Consider the following 24,400-nt stretch of genomic DNA (forward strand, 5'->3'; position numbering starts at 1 on the left):
GGTTACGATAGGCTCTCCCACTCCTAAGCCTGCCAGCCTGAATGGTGGAAGCAGGAGTCAGTCTCAGGGATGTATTCTCAGGTGCTGACTGATTAGTTCTGGGAGTTAACCCCGCTGTGCCTGGCAGATCCTTTACAGTACCCCCCCTTTTATGAGGGGCCACCGGACCCTTTCTAAGTGGACCTGGCTTACTGGGGAAACGCAGGTGGAACCTCCTGACCAATACCCCAGCGTGAACATCCCGGGCGGGTACCCAAGTCCTCTCCTCGGGCCCGTATCCTCTCCAATGGACCAGGTACTGGAGGGAGCCTTGGACCATCTTGCTGTCCACAATCCTGGCCACCTCGAATTCCACCCCCTCCGGGGTGAGGATAGGAACAGGAGGTCTCCTCGAGGGAGCCAAGGACGGGGAGCAGCGTTTGAGGAGGGAGGCATGAAACACGTTGTGTATCCGAAAAGACGGGGGTAACTCCAGCCGGAAGGAGACAGGATTGAGGACCTCAATGACCTTATACGGCCCAATAAACCGGGGAGCAAACTTCTTGGACGGAACCTTGAGACGCAAGTTCCTAGACGACAACCACACCAGATCCCCGACCATAAACAGGGGGTTAGCAGAACTTTTTTTTATTAGCCTGAGTTTTTTGTACGCTCTGGGACACCTCTAGGTTTTTCTGAACCTGGGCCCAGACTGTGCACAGTTCCCGATGAACGACCTCTACCTCAGGATTGTTGGAACTACCAGGTGAAACGGAGGAGAACCGTGGATTAAACCCAAAATTACAAAAAAAAGGAGAGACCCCTGACGAGTTACTGACCCGGTTATTAAGGGAAAATTCGGCGAGGGGAATGAAAGAGACCCAATCAAATTGACAGTCAGAGACAAAACACCTTAAGTATTGTTCTAGAGATTGATTCGTCCTCTCCGTTTGGCCATTGGTTTCAGGATGGAAGGCAGAGGAGAAGGACAGATCAATCCCCAACTTCATACAGAAGGCTCTCCAAAACAATGAAACAAATTGTACCCCTCTGTCCGAAACAATATTGACAGGGACCCCATGGAGACGCAGGATGTGTTTGACAAACAAGGTAGCCAACGTTTTGGCGTTGGGTAGTTTCTTGAGGGGCACAAAGTGGCACATCTTACTGAAGCGGTCCACCACCACCCACACCACCGACTTGCCTTGGGATGGAGGCAAATCGGTGATAAAATCCATGGAGATATGTGTCCAAGGTCTCTGGGGAATGGGCAACGAACGCAGTAAGCCCGCTGGTCGGGACCTGGGAGTCTTGGACCTAGCACAAACCTCACAAGCGGCGACGTAGGCCTTAACGTCTTTAGGCAACCCAGGCCACCAATAATTTCTGGTAATGAGGTGTTTGGTACCCAGGATGCCTGGATGGCCAGATAGTGCGGAGTCATGATTTTCCCTAAGGACCCTTAGCCGGAATTGCAGGGGAACAAACAGCTTGTTCTCAGGAAGGTTCCCGGGAGCTGCACCTTGATCAGCAGCAATTTCAGAGACTAAATCAGAATCGATCGAGGAAATGATTATACCTGGAGGCAAAATACAAGCAGGATCTTCCTCCGAAGGAGGGCTGGCCATGAAGCTACGCGACAGTGCATCAGCCTTAATATTTTTAGACCCAGCCCTATAGGTAACCAAAAAATTGAATCTGGTAAAAAATAACGCCCATCGAGCTTGTCTCGGGTTTAGCCTCCGGGCAGATTCTAGGAAAAGGGGCCGTTGCCCACGGCAACACCGTGAGCAACCAGAGTGGTGAACGAGCCGAGTCAAGCCAGGAGTGTGCGAGGTACCAAACGAAAAGCAGAAGAGTAGTCGGTAAGCCAGGGTCTGTATGGAGCAGGATCAAAAATAGCAGGAGCTGTAGCTGGGCCAGGAAACCACAAGGAGGGAAACACAAGCAATAACAAGCACCGAGGGACAGGAAGTGCAGGCTTAAATAGACCGAGGGCGGGAGCTAGCTGAGTCTGGCCAGGTTACGATAGGCTCTCCCACTCCTAAGCCTGCCAGCCTGAATGGTGGAAGCAGGAGTCAGTCTCAGGGATGTATTCTCAGGTGCTGACTGATTAGTTCTGGGAGTTAACCCCGCTGTGCCTGGCAGATCCTTTACAATATGGGTCCTAAGTAGACATGATATAAACCAAAAATCGAACAAAAGGAGCATATAGACTAGAATATTTATATATTGTATCAAAAAGATGTTTATTTATTAATTTAAGCAACAACAAAGATAAAAACACAAATATATAATGTATTACAAAAATAAAAAAATTATATCAAACACCAAATATACAACGCCACATTGGTTTCCATGGAGTGAGATATGATGTTATTTTGCTACATTAGGTAAAAGCAGCATGGCAAGGAATATACGTTGCGGATATACATCTATAAATAAAGGTCAGTACATATCACAATAGAGTGAAATAAAGTGCAGTGCAGTAACTGCCGTGTATGCCGCCATCGACGCGCGTTTCTAGTTAGTTCTTCTCAGGAGGCGTGTTCATGAGGTGATCAAGGATGTCTTAAATATATGACTGGAGCCAATGGAAGTCAACATATCTGTTTGACAGGTTATGTGAACCAATGAATACATAGGGAGTACAGCTTGTGTATAAATAGCTTGTCGAGAGAAGATCGTGATGACATTGCAGCACATCCTGCGGAAGTGGGGCTAAGAAATGCAAAGCAGAGCACAATAGGAATCCTCACTGTGCAAGTCCCGTCGGCCATCTTGGAGGTGGCATGCAGAGCTGTTTCTCCTAAAATGACATATTTATATCCAAACTTACACATAATAATCATATTTAGAGATATTTAAGACATCCTTGATCACCTCATGAACACGCCTCCTGAAAAGAACTAACTAGAAACGCGCGTCGAGGCGGCATACACGCCAGTTACTGCACTGTACTTTATTTCATGTGAGTAAGAGTCTAATCTTTTCTTTTCCTGGCAAGGTTTCAGTACTATATGCATGCATATTTGATGTCAGAGGCTTTACAAGGTGATGATTCAATACACCTCTATTGTGATATGCACTGACCTTTATTTATAGATGTATAACGTATATTCCTTGCCATGCTGCTTTTACCTAATGTAGCAAAATAATATATCTCACTCCATGGAAACCATGACGTTGAATATTTGGTCTTTGATATAATTTTTTTATTTTTGTAATACATTATATATTTGTGTTTTTATCTTTGTTGTTGCTTAAATTAATAAATAAACATCTTTTTGATACAATATATATATTCTAGTCTATATGCTCCTTTTGTTCGATTTTGGTTTATATGATCCTCAGCTGTGTCATGTGACCAGCAATAAGACTCTCTTACTGACAAGGCGTCTCATGTGTGAACAGGAAGTCCGTTTCTCCATTCATTCCCATAAGATTCACATCGAGGCTGTGATAGTAATGAATAGAGAAACTGACTTCCTGTCCACACATGAGACGCGGTGTCCGTTGGAGAGTCCTATTGCTGGTCATTTGACAAAGCTGAGGATCAGAAGGGAGTGGATAACTGACAAATACAAATAATGTGCCTTTCCAATGGGCCAGAGAATAAAAGATTTTGTGGGAGTGCTCCTTTAACTAAATTTCAGGAAGGACATAGTTTTCAAAAGATAAAATAAATATAAATAAATATAGCTGTAAATACACTCAGAGGGAAAGCTGTCTGTCGATCTGAGTTGTTGGGCGGAATTGACTCACAAGCTTTCTCTATGACTCCTGGCAGCATTTAAACAGCGTTTTATATGAAAATAATGAACCAAATCATAGAAAATATTGTATCCCTGAGCTCAATATCTGCCCCCTCTATCCTATACTATCATCAGATAATGTAGCACAGGAGCCGGAAATATTATTACCTGGTACCCCCACTCCATAGACATTGGCTTCTTGTATGAAGTCAAGCATTCCAATTATATCAGAGACTTCAGTAGTAGCAACATTTTCTCCTTTCCACCTAGAAAGAAGAGCCATAGTTTTAGTAAAAAATGTACCTACCATATTTGCACAAGGTAAACAGTAAATTATACAGTACAACACAACCTAATGCCATATAACTGTATATATATATAGATATCAAAAAAAGATCAAAAAAATAGGCAGCACACCATAGAAATCAGTGAAAAAGAGGGTACTTTATTCGTACCCAAGTGCGACGTTTCAGCTCTATCCACTAGAGCCTTTCTCAAGCCTTTCGTTTTTCTGTATATATATATATATATATATATATATATATATATATATATATATATATATATATATATATATATATATATATATATAAAATGATGTTTTTATGGTTTTGTTATGAAGGGTAAATCTACTCTAAAGGAACATGCATGTCTGCTACGGTCCAGTCTACCAGACATATCTGTATGATAGTAATAAGGTTTATGAAAATATAAATAATTCATTACCCATCTGTAATAATGAGTACATTTAAAGGGTCCATCCAACTTTAAACATCATTTTTCAGTTTACATAACAATACAATGTATATAAAATTTCAGCAACATTCTAAATATGTAGTAAATGTATTTAATGCTTACCACTATCTAAAACTCCTTTCTAGCTTTATCCCTGTGTCTTTTGAATGTCAGGAGTGCACGGTTTCCTTCCTGGCTTCAAAGATCGGCAAATACCATGTCGAAAAAAAAGTGATTGATCCAGCACCTCCTTGTAGAAAACTTTTACAAACCTTAGTGATCTTACTACAAGGAGGTCCTGGATTTATCCATTTTTTTTAACGCAACATTCGAAATACATTGCATTACTTATCTTGCAGCTGTTTGTTGTTGGAAACAATATCCAAGCTATTTGGACAACGAGTCATTGCACAGGAGTCTAACAGTGATGTAGCGGAGGACCAGCACAGCGGTGGCGAGGGAATGATGAAGAATTCTAAGTATGTTGAGCAGTTTATTATTGTATAATTTGGGCTATTTTATTATTTATTTTTATCGCTGAAAAACCCTTTTAGCAGTCTAACTGAATGCTTATGCATTATGCTTATTATTCAGTGGTTCCTTTGATTTTTTTTTATAAATTATTTTATTTTCCATTTTCAATAACACGCAAAAGATAATAAAGTGCATACATGAGAAGCACAAACATCGGCACGCAGGCCAATATATGCAGCAACAGTAGATGCGAAAAAACAGTATTGAGCAACTGAAAACTTCACCAGGAAAACCATCCTGTGCACCCTGAAACCAGCAGACATGCACAGCTACCAGTAAGAAGAACAGGGCAAAAAGAAGATAGAAAGAAGCAGAAAGACAAAGGAAAGCGGAGGGAAAAAAAGATAAGATAGGGAATATACATAAAGCACCAGACCAGAGGAATTAAAGTCAAGAGGCAACAATGGTCCGAAATTCCACAGAAAATGTAAATCTAATCCAATGATGCCAGGTTTTGAGAAATTTAGCATGGGTCCCGCTCATGAATGCAGTGAGATCCTCCATTCTCATAATCTCCAGAATCTTGCCGAACCACATACCAATCGACGGAGGACAAGATTGTCTCCACAGCGCAGGAATGCATGCTCTAGCTGCATTCACCAGATGACGAACCACTGAGCGCCGGTACGTATTCAATGGAATATCACACAGATGGAGCAGGAAGAAGGCCAGAAAACATGAAAGGGGGAATTCCGTAAATTTGGAGGAGATGCGCCACACTTCCAACCAGAAGTCTGTCAACTTCGGGCAATCCCAGAAGATGTGTAAAATTGTGCCCACATGCTCTCCACATCTCCAACACAACAGGGAGATGGCAGGTATTAATGCGTGCAATCTGGAAGGCACTCTATACCAGCGCGACAAGATCTTAAATCCTGCCTCCTGGAATCTGCTAGCCATGGAGGATTTATGTGTAATTGTAAACAAACTGTCCTTATGTTCTGCAGTAAACGTGAGACCCAAGTCCCTCTCCCAACTAACCAAGTAGGAGGGTGTGGAGAGATTGGAAGGAGAAATCAGAAGAGCATAAAGTCGAGACAGCGAATGATGTTCTGTGCCCGTGCCAAGAAGCTCAAAAGGGGAACTATCCCGAGAGTAAGCCGATCGGTTAGGTAAGGACGTGAGGAAATGTCTCAGCTGAGTAACCTGCCAAAAGGTAAAGGAGTGAGGGTCTGTTAGAGACGCTAATTGTTGGCTAGACATCCAGTTCCCGTCCTGAATGAAATGAGCCGCATGTCTCCTACCTGCCCGCAACCAGTGCTGGAATGGACCCCGTTCCTGTCGAAGAGGGAATGCAGGATTACCCAGAATAGGAAACAATGGGGAGGGGAACGGTGAGATTTCTTTCCGAGGAAAGAGCCGGGACACAACCGCCAAGGTGGGCCCAATAGTCAGGTGTGTCCGTGCCGATAAGGGAATGTGTTTGCCTAACCAAGGTAGTATCTGCAGAGGGACAGCAAGGAAGGTCTGTTCCATAGACACCCACTATTTAACCCCAGCATGTCTACACCAGTCCAGAATTTGCGATAAATGTGAGGCCTGATGGTATGACACAAAATCCGGTAGGCAAACACTGCCCTCACATTTAGCACGTAAAAGCATAGAGCGGGCAATAAGAGCTGGTTTCCCCACCCATATTAAACTATGTAGTATAGACAACAGGGTTTGGAAGAAAGGGCGAGGAATGTGGATGGGCAGAGCTTGGAAGAGATACAAAATCCTGTAAAGGATCTGCCAGGCACAGCTTCTATGTCAACGCCCATAGGTAATCAGTCTGCACCTGCTTCTATGTCTGTGAGACTGACTCCATCTTCCACCACTCAGGATGGCAGGCTTAGGAGTGGGAGAGCCTATCACAGCCTGGCCAGACGGAGCTAGCTCCCGCCCTCTGTCTATTTATACCTGCCTTTCCTGTTCCTCCTTGCTTGTGATTCGTCTCTGTTGGTTTCCTGGCCCTGCTGCAGCTTCTTGAACTATTTGTCCCTGCTTCATATCGACCCTGGCTTACTGACTACTCTCCTGCTCTGCGTTTGGTACCTCGTACACTCCTGGTTTGACTCGGCTTGTTCACTACTCTCCTGCTCTGCGTTTGGTACCTCATACACTCCTGGTTTGACTCGGCTCGTTCACCACTCTTGTTGCTCACGGTGTTGCCGTGGGCAACTGCCCCATTTCCCTCAACTTCTGTGTACCCTTGTCTGTTTGTCTGTCGTGCACTTATTGAGCGTAGGGACTGTCGCCCAGTTGTACCCTGTCGCCTAGGGCGGGTCATTGCAAGTAGGCAGGTACACGGTGTGGCGGGTAGATTAGGGCTCACTTGTCTGTTTCCCTACCCCCATCATTACAAATCCACTGTAAAATGTTCATTTTAAATATTGCGCACCGACCAAACCAGGTAAAGGTGCCCGTCGTCCAGGAGCCCAACAGTGGTTCCTTTGGTTGTTATTCCATAACACCAATTGAGCACAAAGATTCTTCATGTAGCAACAGCTACGATAACTTATGTAAGAAAGAAGTCTTTTGGATGTATAAATCAGAGACATTAAAACCCAATGGTCTAAACGAAATTTCTGAGACCATCATCTAAGAGTTCATGTTATACGTTTTTTTCAACCCCTCTAATAAACAGACCTCCAATCCTAACCATCTAGAACCAATATTGCACGCGGACATCTATCAGTTTAGTTACATACACCGTTATTGCACACTTCTGGTGTTTAGATACACAGAGAACATTATAAATTTTACGTTATTATCATTGTCACCCCGCCCCCCCTATGCCCTATATATTAGCTTTTTCGATCAGCCATCATAGGTCAGATTACTTTCACATCTTGCCATCCTTTCCTAATTACTTATATTATCTGGTTTTCTATCTCCACCTTAAATAAATCATCCTCCAGAAGGTGCTATTTTATCAAACAGAAATCCGTCCGCATATATCCAGGGCGCTTCCCCCACAGCGCATCTGTTTAGCTCCATTAAAGCTCTTCTACTTCGAGTCCCATCTCTGTGACGATATGGGACGCCAAATCCTGTTCTCTGTACTATCTCAGACAGCATCCCAGCAACTAGAGACACTCGGGTACACAGTCTGAACAATTCAGCAGAGCGAAATAGTTGGACATCCAATACAGGATGCTAGTTTACGCTATAATAAGAAACACCCAGCTTTCCAAGGAACGGAAATTGCAGGTTCCCTGGCGATCCCCGACTTCATTACTGCTAGTAATTTTACCATTTTTTTTTTATACACCTGAATTGTATACAAGGTTAGGAACATTGCTACAGTTGCTTTCATCATGATTTTTATTTTATTTTATCTAGACAACATATGTGGGTGGATAATTCTATCATATGTATGACAAGTCAGACTGACCCAATATGTCCTTTTAACCCATGACTCCCCAGCCCGTTTTTTTGTTGTTGTTTTTTTAAACTGTGCTACAGTTGCAACTCCTGATGTGTGTTTTGACCAGCCTGAGGATGAAATCGGTATGATTTCGAAATGCGTAGCTGTTTACTGTTTGAAGAATTTTTAATTAAACACATATTTATCTATGTTTGGATCTACATTGTTTACTCCGGAGGCTTCTTCTTTCCCTCACTCTGTTACCTCCATAACTTGGAGATTTACTTTGTGAGAATAGATACCGGGAACAGCGCTGACAACAAAAGATATCCAATATTTTATTTGCATTCATATTATGCAGTGTGACATATTACTGTACAATGCTTGGTGGAATGAGTACACTTCCAAGAATAAAAATCATCAAAACAAGCTCTGTGTAGACATTGTTCTATCAAGCATTGCTGGAGATTTCAGTCCTGAGGTCTGTGGAATTGTAAATGCAGCTATGTACTATAATACAGAATGTAACTCAGGATAAGTATAAGATGTATTTACAAAGTTGCACAATTTTTTTATATGTTTTTCGGGATGTAGAAAAAAGCTCCTTGTTTCGGGCGCTTCTGTGTAGCAGGATTTTCGATCACTCCAGACCCATTTTTTCTGATAAAAATGTTTTTTATTTTTGCATAACGTGTGTAAAAACTAAGAAACATAAAAGGATAAAATGTACATGGACTGCAACGAGTTTCAACGCCGGACCGGTGTCTTCGTCAGGCAGATAAAAAAGCTATTTTTATGCAAAAATAAAAAACATTTTTATCAGAAAAAATGGGTCTGGAGTGAACGAAAATCCTGCTACACAGAAGCGCCCGAAACAAGGAGCTTTTTTCTATATCCCGAAAAACAAATAAAAAGACCACGTCGAGGAAACTCCAGGCTTGGAGGCATCCACCGTGGGTCCGCTCCCGAGGCTTGCACAGTGTACTGGAAAGTTTACCAGACGAGCAATTAAGTCAAGTTGTGCTGATGATCCTGCACAACCAAACCAGGTGAGTCGATTACAACTTCACCGTAAAAAGATATTTCAAGAGTAAATACAACATCACCACAGAGGAGCGCCCTTTCTCCCTCTTTTTTTTACCCTTTTCCAAACAATTTTTTTATACTTTAATTCTATATGTTAACTATTTAATTATATTTAAAAGTGAACATTCGCTTTAAGCAAGCATTAAATATAATTTTTGGGTGGAAAATAACATAAATTTGTATTTGGAAGAACAAAGTGGTTTATCGCTGGCATAATATGGGTGAAAGGGTGTGTAGTTTTTCAATACTTCTGCATATATATATTTTAAAGGAAACAGCTCAATGTGTTATGTTCCCTTTCAAACTATTCAAGGTCATTGACCTCAGCACTGAAATCATAGCTGTTGACTTCTGACATACTGTACATTCTGACTCAGCCCCAGCCTCCTCAGCCCTCCCTATCTCATCTTATGCCATCACAATGAGCCTAGTTATCCAAGTGTTGGTAGCCCAGTTGCACAATTTCTTTTACATCTGCTGCCTTTATACCGTTCCTCTAACTATGTAGGGCAACAGTTATACTGCGTATATGTGTGTTTTTTTTTGCAAATTAATATATGACAGTTCTATATTTCTAAAGGTAAGACTATGTAAAAGTTTACTTGTCATTGTGTTTTATTAATCTTTGCTGCTTATTAATAAAGGGGAAGTTTAGAAATGAATTTATTTTGCTGTAACAATTCTCAAACATAGCTTTTTAATTTTTTTTGTCGATGGAACTTCATATGGATTTGTGTTTTGCAGGACGAGCTGTAGTTTTCATTGGTACAATTTTGGGGTACATAGGCCGCATTGGTTAACTTTTATTCCTTTTTATGAAGGGGTGATTAATGAAACACTATTCCACCGATCCAACGCTTATCTTATTTATTGCGTTATAAACAATGCGCTAGTCTTATAGTATGGTTCGTTATGATTGTGGCCATACCAATTCTGTGCTCTTTTTTCCCCCCACTTTTTTTCATAATAAATGTAATTATGTAAGGGGAAGGAAGTTGTTTGTTTTTTTACTTTAAATTATTTTTTTTATCATTATTTTTTAGTCCCACTAGGAGACTTGATCATGTGTATAACTGTATTGGTGTGTATTTTTGCCTGCCTCTGGCAGAGCCTAATAGGCATATACAGATGACAGCCCTGGTGGCCTTCTTTAGGCCCTGGGGTGCAATGGAAACCAATTGGCAGTCCGCGATTGCGCCACGAGGGCACCAATGCAGTGATGTATGGAGCAGTTTTGGAGCATTCAAGAATTACGACTTGCACTTGACTTTATGTTTCCTGATTACAGAAAAAGTCAGAGGTGATTGGCTACGATCAGATCAATTCCGACCGTGTCAGAATTATCACACAAGCTTTTCCCCTTTTGGGGAAATATCAAAGGTCAATGAGGAGCCATAACCTAAGAAGAAAGGAAAACATCAACATATTTTGTCACCACTGACCTAAACGTATCCCCAATTCTGTCACGAAAGTAGAGAAAATTGTCGTGATCTTGGACCATCAAATCACCAGTGTTGAAATAAACATCTCCTTTCTTGAATACATCACACAATAGTTTTTTGGTTGTGTGCTTTTTGTTTCCAGCATAACCAAAGAAAGGATTAGCATGATTCACCTTGGATATCAGAAGTCCAGTTTCACCTTGGGTGGGGTAAGTAGGGGAAGGTGTAAGATAAAAAAAAATATATTAATTTACAAATAAATGCATATATAAAATATATTGCACATTCATATATACAGTGTACACAGACTCTAACAAGCCCACCGTCTGTGTGCACTGTCTCTGACACAATATTAGGCCCTAATGATCCAGCAGAAGACAACCTCCTTTGGGGATTACTTTGAACCCAATTAATTGTAATTTGTGTTATTTCTTATGGGATTATTGAGTAATAATGTATTAAACCATATTGATAATATGTCTTGTAGGTGCAATGATAACAACAAAGAATATGATGCAATTAACGTTTTCCCATCGCTAATATGCTTACGTCGGGAAAGGGAATTTATAGATGGCGTCCGCTCAGAGCTCCGCTCTGTGCTGTGTCACACAGCAGGGACCCAGCGGTAATTCTTGCGATCAGAAACATCTCTGATCGCAAGCATTTAACCCCTCAGATGCCTGTGTCAAATGTGACCACCAGCATCTGAGGGGTTTTTACTGCCCCTTTCACTTCGGGCCGTCGCGGGAGCCAGGGTACTTCTATAGCAGCTGGAAGCCTTGTGAACGCTTCCAGCCCTGCTATAGGAAGATTGCTATTAAGACCTGCCTGAGGCAGGTCTCGATAACAATGCACTAATTTTGCCATAGACTGCAATATTATGATATTGCAGTCTATGGCATAAGCGATGTAATTATCACAGGTTGAAGCCCCCTAGGGTGGCTAAATAAAAGTTAAAAAAAATAAATTTAAAAAAAGTTTTAAAAAACTATAAAAATTCAAATCACCCCCCTTTCCCTAGATCCCATATAAAAATAAATAAACAAAAATAAACATAAACACATTAAGTATCCCCGTGTCCAAAAATGCCCGAACTATAAAAATATACAAATATTTATCCAAAACGGTGAACGTCATAGCGGGAAAAATGGTAAAAATGGTAGAATCACTTTTGTTTTTTGCCACTTCAACCCCCAAAAAACTTTCAATAAAAAGTGATCGAAATGCCAGACATCCCAAATGATATTAATAAAAACTACGTCTTTCCAGGTACAAAAGAACGCCTTACACAGCTCTGTACACAGAAATATAAACAAAGTTATGGGTGTCACAATATGGCAAAGATTTACATTTTTTAAAGGCACTAAAACGTAACAAAAACGATAGAAATTTGGTATCACCATAATCGTACTGACCCGCAGAATAAAGGTAACGTATAATTTTCACCGTACATTGAACACTATAAAAAAGAAACCCATAAGAAAATGGCGGAACTGCTGTTTTTTTCCATTTCCACCCCATTCTGATTTTTTTTCCAGCTTCCCAGTACATTACACATAATAGCAAATAGTACCATTAGAAAGTACAAGTTGTCCCGTAAAAAATAAGCCCTCATATGGCTGTCAATGAAAAAAATAAAAGAGTTATGACTTTTTGAAGGCAGGGAGGAAAAAACAAAAGCATAAAAACAATTTGTCTGGTCCTGGAGAGGATTTTGAATGCACTACCCCTTCATTTAATGTCTATGGGGCCCACGGAGACAGGCAAGTGTATTCTGTGAATAGGTGACAAATGTTAATCGCAGGAAAACCTCTTTAACAGTGAATGTGCACATATTCTGTATAGTGGGTATAGATGGAGGATGGGCCTCAGGATTATCTCCTCTGGTGGGCCCAAGGGACCCCAGTCTGACACTTAGTGTACAGTGCATCGGATGGGGTGCTGTACCATTTAAATCACAGTGGTCATATGGGCCTCTCCTCACCCGCAATACCCACAAAAAAACCTGTTTTAGGTGTATCTTCTAAGACTGAACTCCAGATGTGTTATATATAGATGGATATTTTCATTTTGGTTGCCATGGCTACATCATGGGACATATAAGAAGCTTGGACTCCTTGGACGTGTCTACAGTAATGTCAAGATTTGTTGGAGATATAAGATAGACAGTATGTGGGGGATGCAATATATTGGGTATAAAATTATTCCCAATACTGAAATTAGTCATTTAGAGCGTACTTGTGTTTTACTTATTGGTTTGATTAAGCTCTACTTATAAAAATGTTGGAACCCCTGTAAGATAATAGCTATACATTAACTAATACTATTTACCTTTTTTGACTCTTTCACACCAGCCATGTTTGTTTTTTATTGGTTCATCTTTTTGAATGTCATATTTAATTAATTCAAAAGGAAAGACAAGCTGGGAACAAGATAAATCAAGTTGATATATTAACACAAATACGTTCATAATAATGTATAATAACTTAAAATTTTGTCTAAATATAAAAAAAAAACACATGGTCATCATTACACTACCTTCCACTGATGTACACTAAATTCCATCAAAGTAAAAATGATACAATGCAGATTATGTTTTAATACCAAGCCTGCTCAGTCTCCTTTTCTTCCAAGACATGTCACGGTTTTCATTGTTAGATGAGGACTCTACCCTTTTTGATTCTAATTTACCAGGCTATCAAGATCCTTGGTGGGGGGACTTTTCTCCCTAACGGCTCATTCACACATCACTTCTGTACAGTCTCCATTGGAGACTGAGAGAGTGCTCTCTGCAGAACCACCAGTCTGTGTGTGTTCTCGCAGGAGGGAACACAGCGTAAGCCGCCCTGACACTGTCCGTAGCTGATTGGACAGTGTCAAAGCGAAGAGGTAAAGCCCCCTCGCCATTTAGTTAGATAGAAACGCCCCATTGACAGTTCAGGGGCTTATTTACATATCGGGCGCCAAATATAACGGCACCGATATGTAAAAAACGGAGGAAGATAGAAAAAAAATGTCAAGTGAGACAGTGTTTGTGAAGCCCTGCCTATTACATGCTGCACATGTATGGGGAGGTGAAAGGTTCTCTTTAATAAATATAACAACTTAAGCAGTACGTAGGGTCAAAACGTTTTCCACAAATTGCTGTGAAGTGAGTAGAATCCATGTTAACCATACACATTAGGGTAGGGGTCGGCAACTTGCGGCACCCATTCTACAGCTAGCATGTGGGGCCTTGGTCTCTGGCATGCTCCCCTCTCCCGGTGTCCAGGTTCATTGTATGCTGTGGCGCTGAACACGGGAGAGCGGAGCACCACTTCCTTAGAAGAGCAGAGCGGTGCTTTAGTTTCAACTTGCTTACCGATCACTGATAAACAGAAGAGCAGAGCGGCACTTCATTCCGTGTTTCTCGGCACTGAACTCTGGGTGGCGCTGTGTTGTGTGCTTGGCAATTACACAGTGCAGCACCATTCTTTGTCCTACTGTTCAGTGCTGCCAAGCGTATAATGAATCGCTGCTCTTAGTCCTGGTGATCAGCTCCAGAGCCATCACTGGTCTCTGTAAAGGTAGGTTAAGGTCACTCTAGAAATCAATGTCACAGTGGCAAAGATTTTAAGTATCTTTGTCTCTGTCAACCCCACCCTCACCACAATTAAATGCCTGGCAGCTCTTTCCACTTTGTATGTCCCGGACCCCCAAGGAAATCTCTTCATATAAGAGAAAAAGCTGCCAAACACCCCCCCCCCCCAGGATATCTCTGGCTGTTCTCTCTCCTATGTGCACCTCCCCTCCCCTAATCTGATGTTCAATAACCACGGTCTCTCCTATGTGCACCCCCCCCCAGCTAGTGTTCAGTAACAGCAGTCTCTCCTATGTGCACCCACCTCACCACCTCATCTAAGCTGATGATCAGTAGCGGTCTCTCCTATGTGCACCCCCCCAAAGCTGGTGTTTAGTAGCCGCAGTCTCTCCTATGTGCCCCCTCCCCTCCTCTAGGCAGGTGTTCAGTAGCATGGCGCATCTTTGTAATTCATCTCAGATTTTTATTTTTTTTATCAGCGCGCCATACTAGAAAGGTTGCCTACCCCTGCATTAGAGTAATGTTTGTGAATTCCATCAAAATGGTCCACTGACAATCTAATGGGTGTTTGAGTTTCCCAACTGTCCACAGAGGTTTTAAGTTTGTTGGATTCCTTTTGTTCTATTGGAGAGATGCTGCCAGAGGTTATTGGCATCGCCTTGTCTTCCTCTCTCCATTGAAATAAATATGCATGTTTGGCTGAGCCAAGCATGCATGTTTATGGGAATTTCTGGGAATATAGATGTCTGATGAACGAGAATTTGGCTAGCAGCTATCTTATATGTATAACCAGCTGAGTTTCCAACTTCTGTGTAATATTCTTTTGTAAATGTTTAAATGTGTATAAGATATGACATTCATTTTTCAATTGTTTGGTGTGAGCAAAATGGATGATCTGAAGCACTAACATCGTCAGTATTCTACAATATGTGCCTTATCATTTAAATGTAACAGAATACTACTCACTTCTAGTGTCATTAGAGTAAAAAAAAACATTTTATTGGGAGGTTTTATTTAACTGTACACATGTTGTTACTGGCAGCAACTTAATCATGAATACTTTTTTTTATCATAAAAAAGAGCTGTTGCATTGCCATAGTACAAATAGCACATAAGGAAGGTGAACGCTTTATCAAAACATAATATAGCTTCACAGGTGAAGTAAATTTAAACTAAAAAGTGGGGAACAATATATATTTGGCAGTGATACCCTTAAAAAATTGATATTAAATTATTCGCACATTGCCTTACCTTGTAAAAGAAATTGCTGCGGCCCACAGATCCAATTTTTCCAGTGTGGTTCATGAAACAAAGATTACCCTCCGTGGCACCATATAGCTCACACATCTTTATGTCTCCAAATCTTGTGATGAATTCTTTCCATACATCACTGCGGACACCATTTCCAACAGCCATGCGGACCTTGTGATCCTTTTCATCTTCTCTCTGAGTAAGCACACAATATACCATAAAGTGGAATATATAATTCACCCCGACAGCAGATATACAATGAAAGCTTTTGCAAATCTGTCATGTTTGAACGTGGTCTAAAAACTCAAATGATTTCCCTTGTAGAAAACACAGTCCCAGTGCTGAAAAAAAGTGTTCCATGTGCATTTTTTGGAATGATAGCTGGTTAATTCCTGTATTTTAGTGCATTTAAGCAATAAAAACTGACACAAATATGAGTAACTATGACCATGCAATGTGGTTTCTGTGTTGTTTATGCTATTGTGTACAATAGCAATATGGAGAACTTATCATGTTCTCCATATTGCTAAGGCTTCGTTCACATCTGCGTCGGGCTTCCGTTCATGGGTTCCGTTAGACCTTTCCATCAAGGGAACCTACGAATGGAAACCAAATGGTTACCATAGCTTTCTGTTTGCATTACCATTCATTTTAATGGTAATACTTCCATTGCAAATGGATTCCGTTTGTGTCTCCGTTGCGTAAGGTTTCTGTTTTTCTTTGAGGAAACAATAGCGCAGTCAACTACGCTATTGATTCCGCCAAAAAACATAAAAACCTTACGGAACGGAGGCAAACGGAAACCATTTGCAAGGGAAGCATTACCATTGAAGTCAATAGGAATGCAATTGAAAAAGCTATGGTACAACATTCTCATTAATTGGATTAGTTTCTGCCTGTCTGGTCTAGTCTTATACTGTCTATCTTTAAGACAATATTAATAAAGCTCCCCAATTTTGTTGGCAATTGCCCATTCTATATTCTAGAACTGCTGTGGCTCAGGTTTGGAGTTAACCCTTATTTGAATTTTCAATACTTTATGTACTTTGTTGGTACAAATATGGCAATAGCCTGTTTTATTTCCTGGTTCTTGATTTTTCTGAACATAAGTAATTTTTCATCAAAAATTCAGTGCAAATAAACGAAATAATTTTGCTTTAAAGAAATCAAGCATATTTTTTTTTTACCTTTAATTGCCTATTACCTAAATATGTGAATCTGGGATTATAAATGCCAAACTATTAGATTCTCTGTCTCCACAAGTTAACATATCTCCAAGGCTCTCTGCCTGACATGTATTTGTACTTGGAGGTATAAAGAAACAGTTACAGTAAATCAGATTTAACAGCAATCAATTGTTTTACATTTCCTCGGTTTTTCGGATGGGATCAGCCTCTTTTGTATCCCACTGCTATTATATGTGTTTGCTTATGATGTGTGCTTTCCTCCAACAGTATATTTAAGAATTAAAATATGTTACATAGAATATAAATAAATGAGATCTAACTTTTAGGGCATGACCACACATGGCGGAATTCCTCCGCAACTGTCCGCATCAATGCCGCACAGAATCTGCGTTGCAGATTCTGCAGCGGATCTGCACAAAATGTGCAGAAAATTGATGCGGACTGGCCGCTGCGGACTGCAGGAAAAGTGCTTCTCTTCTCCCTATTCAGTGCAGGATAGAGAGAAGGGACAGCACTTTCCCTAGTGAAAGTCAAAGAAATTCATACTTACCGCCCGTTGTCTTGGTGACGCGTCCCTCTTTCGGCATCCGGCCCGACCTCCCTGGATGACGCACCAGTCCATGTGACCGCTGCAGCCTGTGCTTGGCCTGTGATTGGCTGCAGCCGTCACTTACACTGAAACGTCATCCTGGGAGGCCGGACTGGAGACAGACGCAGGGAGTTCTCGGTAAGTATGAACTTATATTTTTTTTTTACAGATACATGTATATTGAGATCGGTAGTCACTGTCCCGGGTGCAGAAACAGTTACTGCCGATCGCGTAACTCTTTCAGCACCCTGGACAGTGACTATTTACAGACGTCTCCTAGCAACGCTCCCGTCATTACGGGAGCCCCATTGACTTCCTCAGTCTGGCTGTAGACCTAGAAATACATAGGTCCAGCCAGAATGAAGAAATGTCATGGTAGTAAAAACAATACGCTCCGCAGCACACATAAGATCTGCGGACTTCATTGCGGAATTTTGACTCTCCATTGAAGTCAATGGAGAAATTCCGCCATGAGTCCGCAACCAGTCCGCCACTGCTCCGCAACAGACAGAGCATGCTGCGGACACCAAATTCCGCTCCGCAGCCTATGCTCCGCAGCGGAATTGTACGCATCGTGTAAACGAACACTGCTAAATTAAAGTGAAAGTCAATGGAGAAACGGCTCCGCTGCGGATTAACGCTGCGGAGTGTCCGCAGCGGAATTTAAGTGAAATTCCGCCATGTGTGAACCCGCCCTAACACCCCTTTGGTTTTACTATTTACTGTTGTTTCTCCAAAATACAAATTCCGCGGAGGATCTTATACCTGTCCAAATCAATTCTACTATCTCTAAAGATGTAAAAAGTAATTAATATGTGATTTTGCAACTCTTTACTATATGTGAACGTAGTAGCAGTTATATCACACTAGTTATCTGTATTATTCATTAGGAAAAGCCTCTGATAAATATGCCACCATTTTGTCTTGCTCATTTAGAGATTTTGAGTAGAGATTTTTAAGTTGCGTCTTATTTTTGTGAGATGTAAAGATGGTGCCGATGATGTCTGGGTTTGATGTATGAGTTAAGATGGTGTGTGCGTGGACCTAACTATTAGGGTATCATGTATAGCAACTACAAGAACCCATCTCTATTCAGAGGTAGGGCGCAGTAAGTTATAACTGTGGGTAATGGAAGGCAAGAGTGGGAAATTAAATGTAGCTGACTGGGAGACCAAGAAAGGGAGGACAAGACACAGGGGACAGAGCGGAGACCAAAGTAACCAAAAGCCTATTATTTTCTGATAGAACGAGCCCCATTCCAAATGTTGCTAGGGGGCCCTGTCATTACTTGTTACACCTCTGGCTGTGTGGGTGTGGTGATACTGCTGGCAATTTATTTAGCATTTTCTTTTATAAGTAGGTATGGGGCTGGTTTTAGGGGGTATCAAAATGGGCAATTGCTTAGGGCCCGTGTTTCTAGGGAGCCCATACGCAAATTAAACTGCACCCATTATTATTTAGCAGTGCTTGGTGGTATAATTTGGAGACTTAATTGTATGATTGTGTGTTGCAAGTGATAACAATGTACAGCACTGTGGAATATGTTGGCTCTATATAAACAACAACAAACCAAAACATTCAATTATGTAATAATTATATGGCAATATTATGTGGGCTCTTTGAGGGACTATTATTTGGATACAGCATATTATTTGAGAACTATATGGCAGTATTATATGGGCTCTTTGAGGGACTATTATTTTGGTACTGCATATTATTTGAGAACTATGTGGTAGTATTATGTGGACTGTATATGGCAGTATTATTCTGGTATTATTTGTGCTGAAATTACGAGAAAACTGTCTAAAAATGTCAAGATGAGGGGGGCTACTTTGCTTGTTGCCCAGGGCTCCATTTTCTCTCTAACTGGCCCTTAGTAGGTGACCTGTAACTCTAGATTGGTACTGTAGAGCCCCTGTCCCTGTACAAACATCCTCACAGGGTGTGAACAGTTATAAAACTGCAAATAGCAGTCCCTAGATCATCCCTTGAGACCACTTTGAAGTTTTTAGTGTACAACATAAGCAGTCCAATATATATTTTATGCTTATTCAGTAAATCTCCGGGCAAATTTTCATAATTAGCAAAATGGACAAAATTAGCAAAATAAATTCCTAATATCACATGGCTGCATATTACTGGGCTGTTCAGAAAAAGTTGCCGAAACGACACACCCTTCTCTGACTTCACTCAGTACTCTGCAGCTATTGGCTGAAGTTGCACCTAACAGACTTTCTGCTCTGTCCACCCCCCTCAATCACTGTACATATAATACTGCTAATACTGGGAGCTTCCTGCTTTCTCCTGCATTTGGACCATATAACTGAATTAACTGAAACAGAGCAAAGAGCACTCATTGTTAAACAGTTTTTCTGGGATTAAAATATTGATGGCCTATCCTTAGGATAGGCCATCAATATCAAATTGGTGGGGGTCCAAATCCTGGCTGTCCAACCAATCTGCTGACTGAAGGAGCTGCGGCACTCCAGTAATTACTGCGTCCCCTTCATTGTTTAGTAGGTACAGTGCCATACATTTCGCAGTGGTCTAGTATTGCAGCTCAGTCCCATTAATTTAAATGGGATTGAGCTTCAGTGAGCTGAAGTACCAGCCACTAACAAATTTATGGTGCTGTGCCTGGTAAATAATGAAGATGACGCAGTGCTCACTGGTACACTGCGGCTCTTTCAATCGGTCGCTTGGCAACAGTGACGGGAGGCGGACACCCACCGTTCTGATATTGATGGCTAGGCCATCAATATTATGAACCTGGAAGACCCCTTTAACCCCTTAAATGGACATTAACTTTTCAAACAACTTATGCTAATCTAATAGCATACATTTTATATATATATATATATATATATATATATATATACAGTGAAGGAAATAAGTATTTGATCCCTTGCTGATTTTGTAAGTTTGTCCACTGTCAAAGACATGAACAGCCTAGAATTTTTAGGCTAGCTTAATTTTACCAGTGAGAGATAGATTATATATATATATATATATAAAAAAAAAAAAGAAAATCACATAGTCAAAATGATATATGTTTTTTTGCATTGTGCACAGAGAAATAAGTATTTGATCCCTTTGGCAAACAAGACTTAATACTTGTTGGCAAAACCCTTGTTGGCAAGCACAGTAGTCAGACATTTTTTGCAGTTGATGATGAGGTTTGCACACATGTTAGATGGAATTTTGGCCCACTCCTCTTTGCAGATCATCTGTAAATCATTATGATTTCGATGCTGTCGCTTGGAAACTCGGACATTCAGCTCCCTCCATAAGTTTTCGATCGGATTAAGGTCTGGAGACTGGCTAGGCCACTCCATGACCTTAATGTGCTTCTTTTTGAGCCACTCCTTTGTTGTCTTGGCTGTATGTTTCGGGTCATTGTCGTGCTGGAAGACCCAGTCACGAGCCATTTTTAATGTCCTGGTGGAGGGAAGGAGGTTGTCACTCAGGATTTGACGGTACATGGCTCCATCCATTCTCCCATTGATGCGGTGAAGTAGTCCTGTGCCCTTAGCAGAGAAACACCCCAAAAACATAATGTTTCCACCTCCATGCTTGACTGTGGGGACGGTGTTCTTTGGGTCATAGGCAGCATTTCTCTTCCTCCAAACACGACGAGTTGAGTTAATGCCAAAGAACTCAATTTTAGTCTCATCTGACCACAGCACCTTCTCCCAATCACTCTCAGAATCATCCAGATGTTCATTTGCAAACTTCAGACGGGCCTGTACATGTGCCTTCTTGAGCAGGGGGACCTTGCGGGCACTGCAGGATTTTAATCCATTACGGCGTAATGTGTTACCAATGGTTTTCTTGGTGACTGTGGTCCCAGCTGCCTTGAGATCATTAACAAGTACCCCCCGTGTAGTTTTCGGCTGAGCTCTCACCTTCCTCAGGATCAAGGATACCCCACGAGGTGAGATTTTGCATGGAGCCTCAGATTGATGTTGATTGACAGTCATTTTGTATGTCTTCCATTTTCTTACTATTGCACCAACAGTTGTCTCCTTCTCACCCACCGTCTTACTTATGGTTTTGTAGCCCATTCCAGCCTTGTGCAGGTCTATGATCTTCTCCCTGACATCCTTAGAAAGCTCTTTGGTCTTGCCCATGTTGTAGAGGTTAGAGTCAGACTGATTAATTGAGTCTGTGGACAGGAGTCTTTTATACAGGTGACCATGTAAGACAGCTGTCTTTAATGCAGGCACCAAGTTGATTTGGAGCGTGTAACTGGTCTGGAGGAGGCTCAACTCTTAATGGTTGGTAGGGGATCAAATACTTATTTCTCTGTGCACAATGCAAATAAATATATATAATTTTGACTATGTGATTTTCTTTTTTTTTTTTTATATAATCTATTTCTCACTGGTAAAATTAACCTAGCCTAAAAATTCTAGACTGTTCATGTCTTTGGCAGTGGGCAAACTTACAAAATCAGCAAGGGATCAAATACTTATTTCCTTCACTGTATATATATATATACAGGGCCGCCATCAGGAATTTCAGGGCCCCCTACAGCTAAATTTTCTGGGCCCCCCTACCGTGGCACCGCCTGTTAACGGTACTCCGTCCAGCACTATATCATGGTACCCAGGGCCGCCATCAGGGGGGGGGGGGTATTAGGGGTACTGATGTGAGAGGCCCGGCCAAACCTAATTGAAAGGGGGGCCCGGCAAACTGCCGCGACTTGCCTTTGGTAGAAAAAAAACAGGCCCGCAATGGGGCCCGTTTTTTTCACCAAAAGAATGTCATGAGCTGCGGGCCCCCCTTTCAATTAGGTTTGGCCGGGCCTCTCACATCAGTACCCCTAATACCCCCCCTGATGGCGGCCCTGGGTAGCATGGGGGTCGTCATGGGGGCCGTCAAATACCGCCGCCCGTGCGACCGATCGCGCGCACCCGCAAACTCCCGCGCATGCGCACCGGCGACCGCCTGGAACCGCGCACCGAATTTTGAGGCAGATTTTGATCTGCCCACACTATCTTGCCGCGTTTTTTGCCCGCGGCGATTGAGGACAGCAGACAAAAAACGCAGTGAAAAATGAATTTTCTGCCTCCCATTGATTTAGATGGGAGTTCAGAGGCAGAACCGCGGCAAGAAAGGACGTGCTGCTTTTCCTTTTTTCTGCGACTGGCTCCCATTGATTTCAGATTAAATCAATGGGAGGCGGTTTTGGAAGTTTTTTGGTGCTGATTCTGACGCAGTGTCCGAGTCAATATCAAGGCCCAAAAACTCTGTGAACTGGGCCTTATTGTTAGGGCTTATTCAGACGAACGTGTAATACGTCCGTGCAACGTGCGTGATTTTCACGCACCTCGCACGGACCTATGTTACTCTATGGGGCCGTGCAGACTGTCAGTGATTTTCACACAGCGTGAGTCCGCTGCGTAAAACTCACGACATGTCCGATATTTGTGCATTGTTCGCACATCACGCACCCATTGAAGTCAATGGGTGCGTGAAAATCACGCCCAGCACTTCCGCAGCAGTATAAACTATGAATGAAAACAGAAAAGCACCATGTGCTACAAACATACAGAGTGTCATCATGATGGCGGCTGCGCGAAAATCACGCAACCGCGCATCATACGCTGCTGACACACGGAGCTGTTATGGACCTTTTGAATGCGCAAAAAAGGACACGCTCGTGTAAATCCGGCCTTAGGGTAGGAACACACTAGGCATGAACACTGCGGATTTTATGCAACACATTTTATTGTGGAAAATCCGCAGCGTATTACAGTCGCAGCAGAGTGGATGAGATTTGAAAAAATGTCACCCACACGCTGCAAAAAAAATGGACCTGCAGTGTGGCTTTTGGCTTTTTAAGCCGCAGCATGTCAATGTATTCTGTGGAATCGCTGCTCCTCTGTTGCGGAAATGCTGCGGTTCTGCCGCAAAAATCACAAATGAGAGAAAAAAAGGTACTTTTTTAAATTTATAAAAAAGTTTAGACTTACCCCGGCCGTAGTCCTGGTGACGCGATCCTCTATTCTTAGCGCAGCCCGGCCTCCTGTCATGACGTTTCATCCCATGTGACTGCTGCAGCGGTCAAATGGGCTACAGCGTCATCCCAGGAGGCGGGGCTACGTTCAGAAGAGAGAGGTGCGTCACCAGGACTACGGCCGGGGTAAGTCTAAACTTTTTTTTCCCTGCAGGATTCCCACAGCGGACATGCCTCACGAAACCTGCGCCACTATTTGGTGCGGTTTTGCTGGCAGAATTCCCTGCGGCTACCAGGGCGGATAAGCTGTGTAGTTTTACTCAGCATATCCGCCTAGTGTGTCCCTTATGATGTCGCTCCTGGAGCTGCTGCCTGTCTCTAAATAGGCAGTTGGTCCAGTAGAATTTGGAATTTCTTTTTTTTGTGAACCAGCTTAAAAAAATACAAAACTTTTGTGTTAGGGCCTGTTCACATCACCGTTCGCTTCCGCTCCGGGGTTCCGTCTGAGGTTTACAGCACAGCTTCCGTTTCAGTCACCATTGATCTCAATGGTGACGGAAACATCGCTAATGGTTTCCGTTCGTCACCATTCCGGCTGGTTTTCGGACGGAATCAATAGCGTAGTCGACTGCGCTAATGGTGACGGAAACGGAAGCTGTGCTGTCACTTTCACTTTCCGTTGCGTGGTTCACCCAACGGAAACCTCAGACGGAACCCCGGAGCGGAAGCGAACGGTAATGTGAACAGGCCCTAACACAAAAGTTTTGTATTTTTTTAAGCTGGTTCACAAAAAAAATAAATTCCAAATTCTACTGGACCAACTGCCTATTTAGAGACAGGCAGCAGCTCCAGGAGCGACATCATAAGTGACACACTAGGCGGATATGCTGAGTAAAACTACACAGCTTATCCGCCCTGGTAGCCGCAGGGAATTCTGCCAGCAAAACC

At 42.1% G+C, this 24,400-nt stretch overlaps 1 protein-coding gene across 1 annotated transcript in view; it reads right to left on the reverse strand.

Annotated features, from left to right (window-relative positions):
• The window catches only part of SLC27A6 (solute carrier family 27 member 6), a 98,527-nt gene that overhangs the window by 5,854 nt on the left and 68,273 nt on the right, over nt 1-24,400 (reverse strand). The window contains exons 6-9 of the mRNA XM_075835818.1: nt 15,715-15,909; nt 13,215-13,305; nt 10,884-11,082; nt 3,903-4,000 (exon numbers count right to left, since the gene is read on the reverse strand). Coding sequence (XP_075691933.1) covers nt 3,903-4,000; nt 10,884-11,082; nt 13,215-13,305; nt 15,715-15,909 — 583 coding nt within the window. The remainder of the gene's footprint in view (nt 1-3,902; nt 4,001-10,883; nt 11,083-13,214; nt 13,306-15,714; nt 15,910-24,400) is intronic.

This window comes from Rhinoderma darwinii, chromosome 1 (assembly GCF_050947455.1).
Source record: "Rhinoderma darwinii isolate aRhiDar2 chromosome 1, aRhiDar2.hap1, whole genome shotgun sequence".
In the NCBI taxonomy this organism is placed as follows: Eukaryota; Metazoa; Chordata; class Amphibia; order Anura; family Rhinodermatidae; genus Rhinoderma; species Rhinoderma darwinii.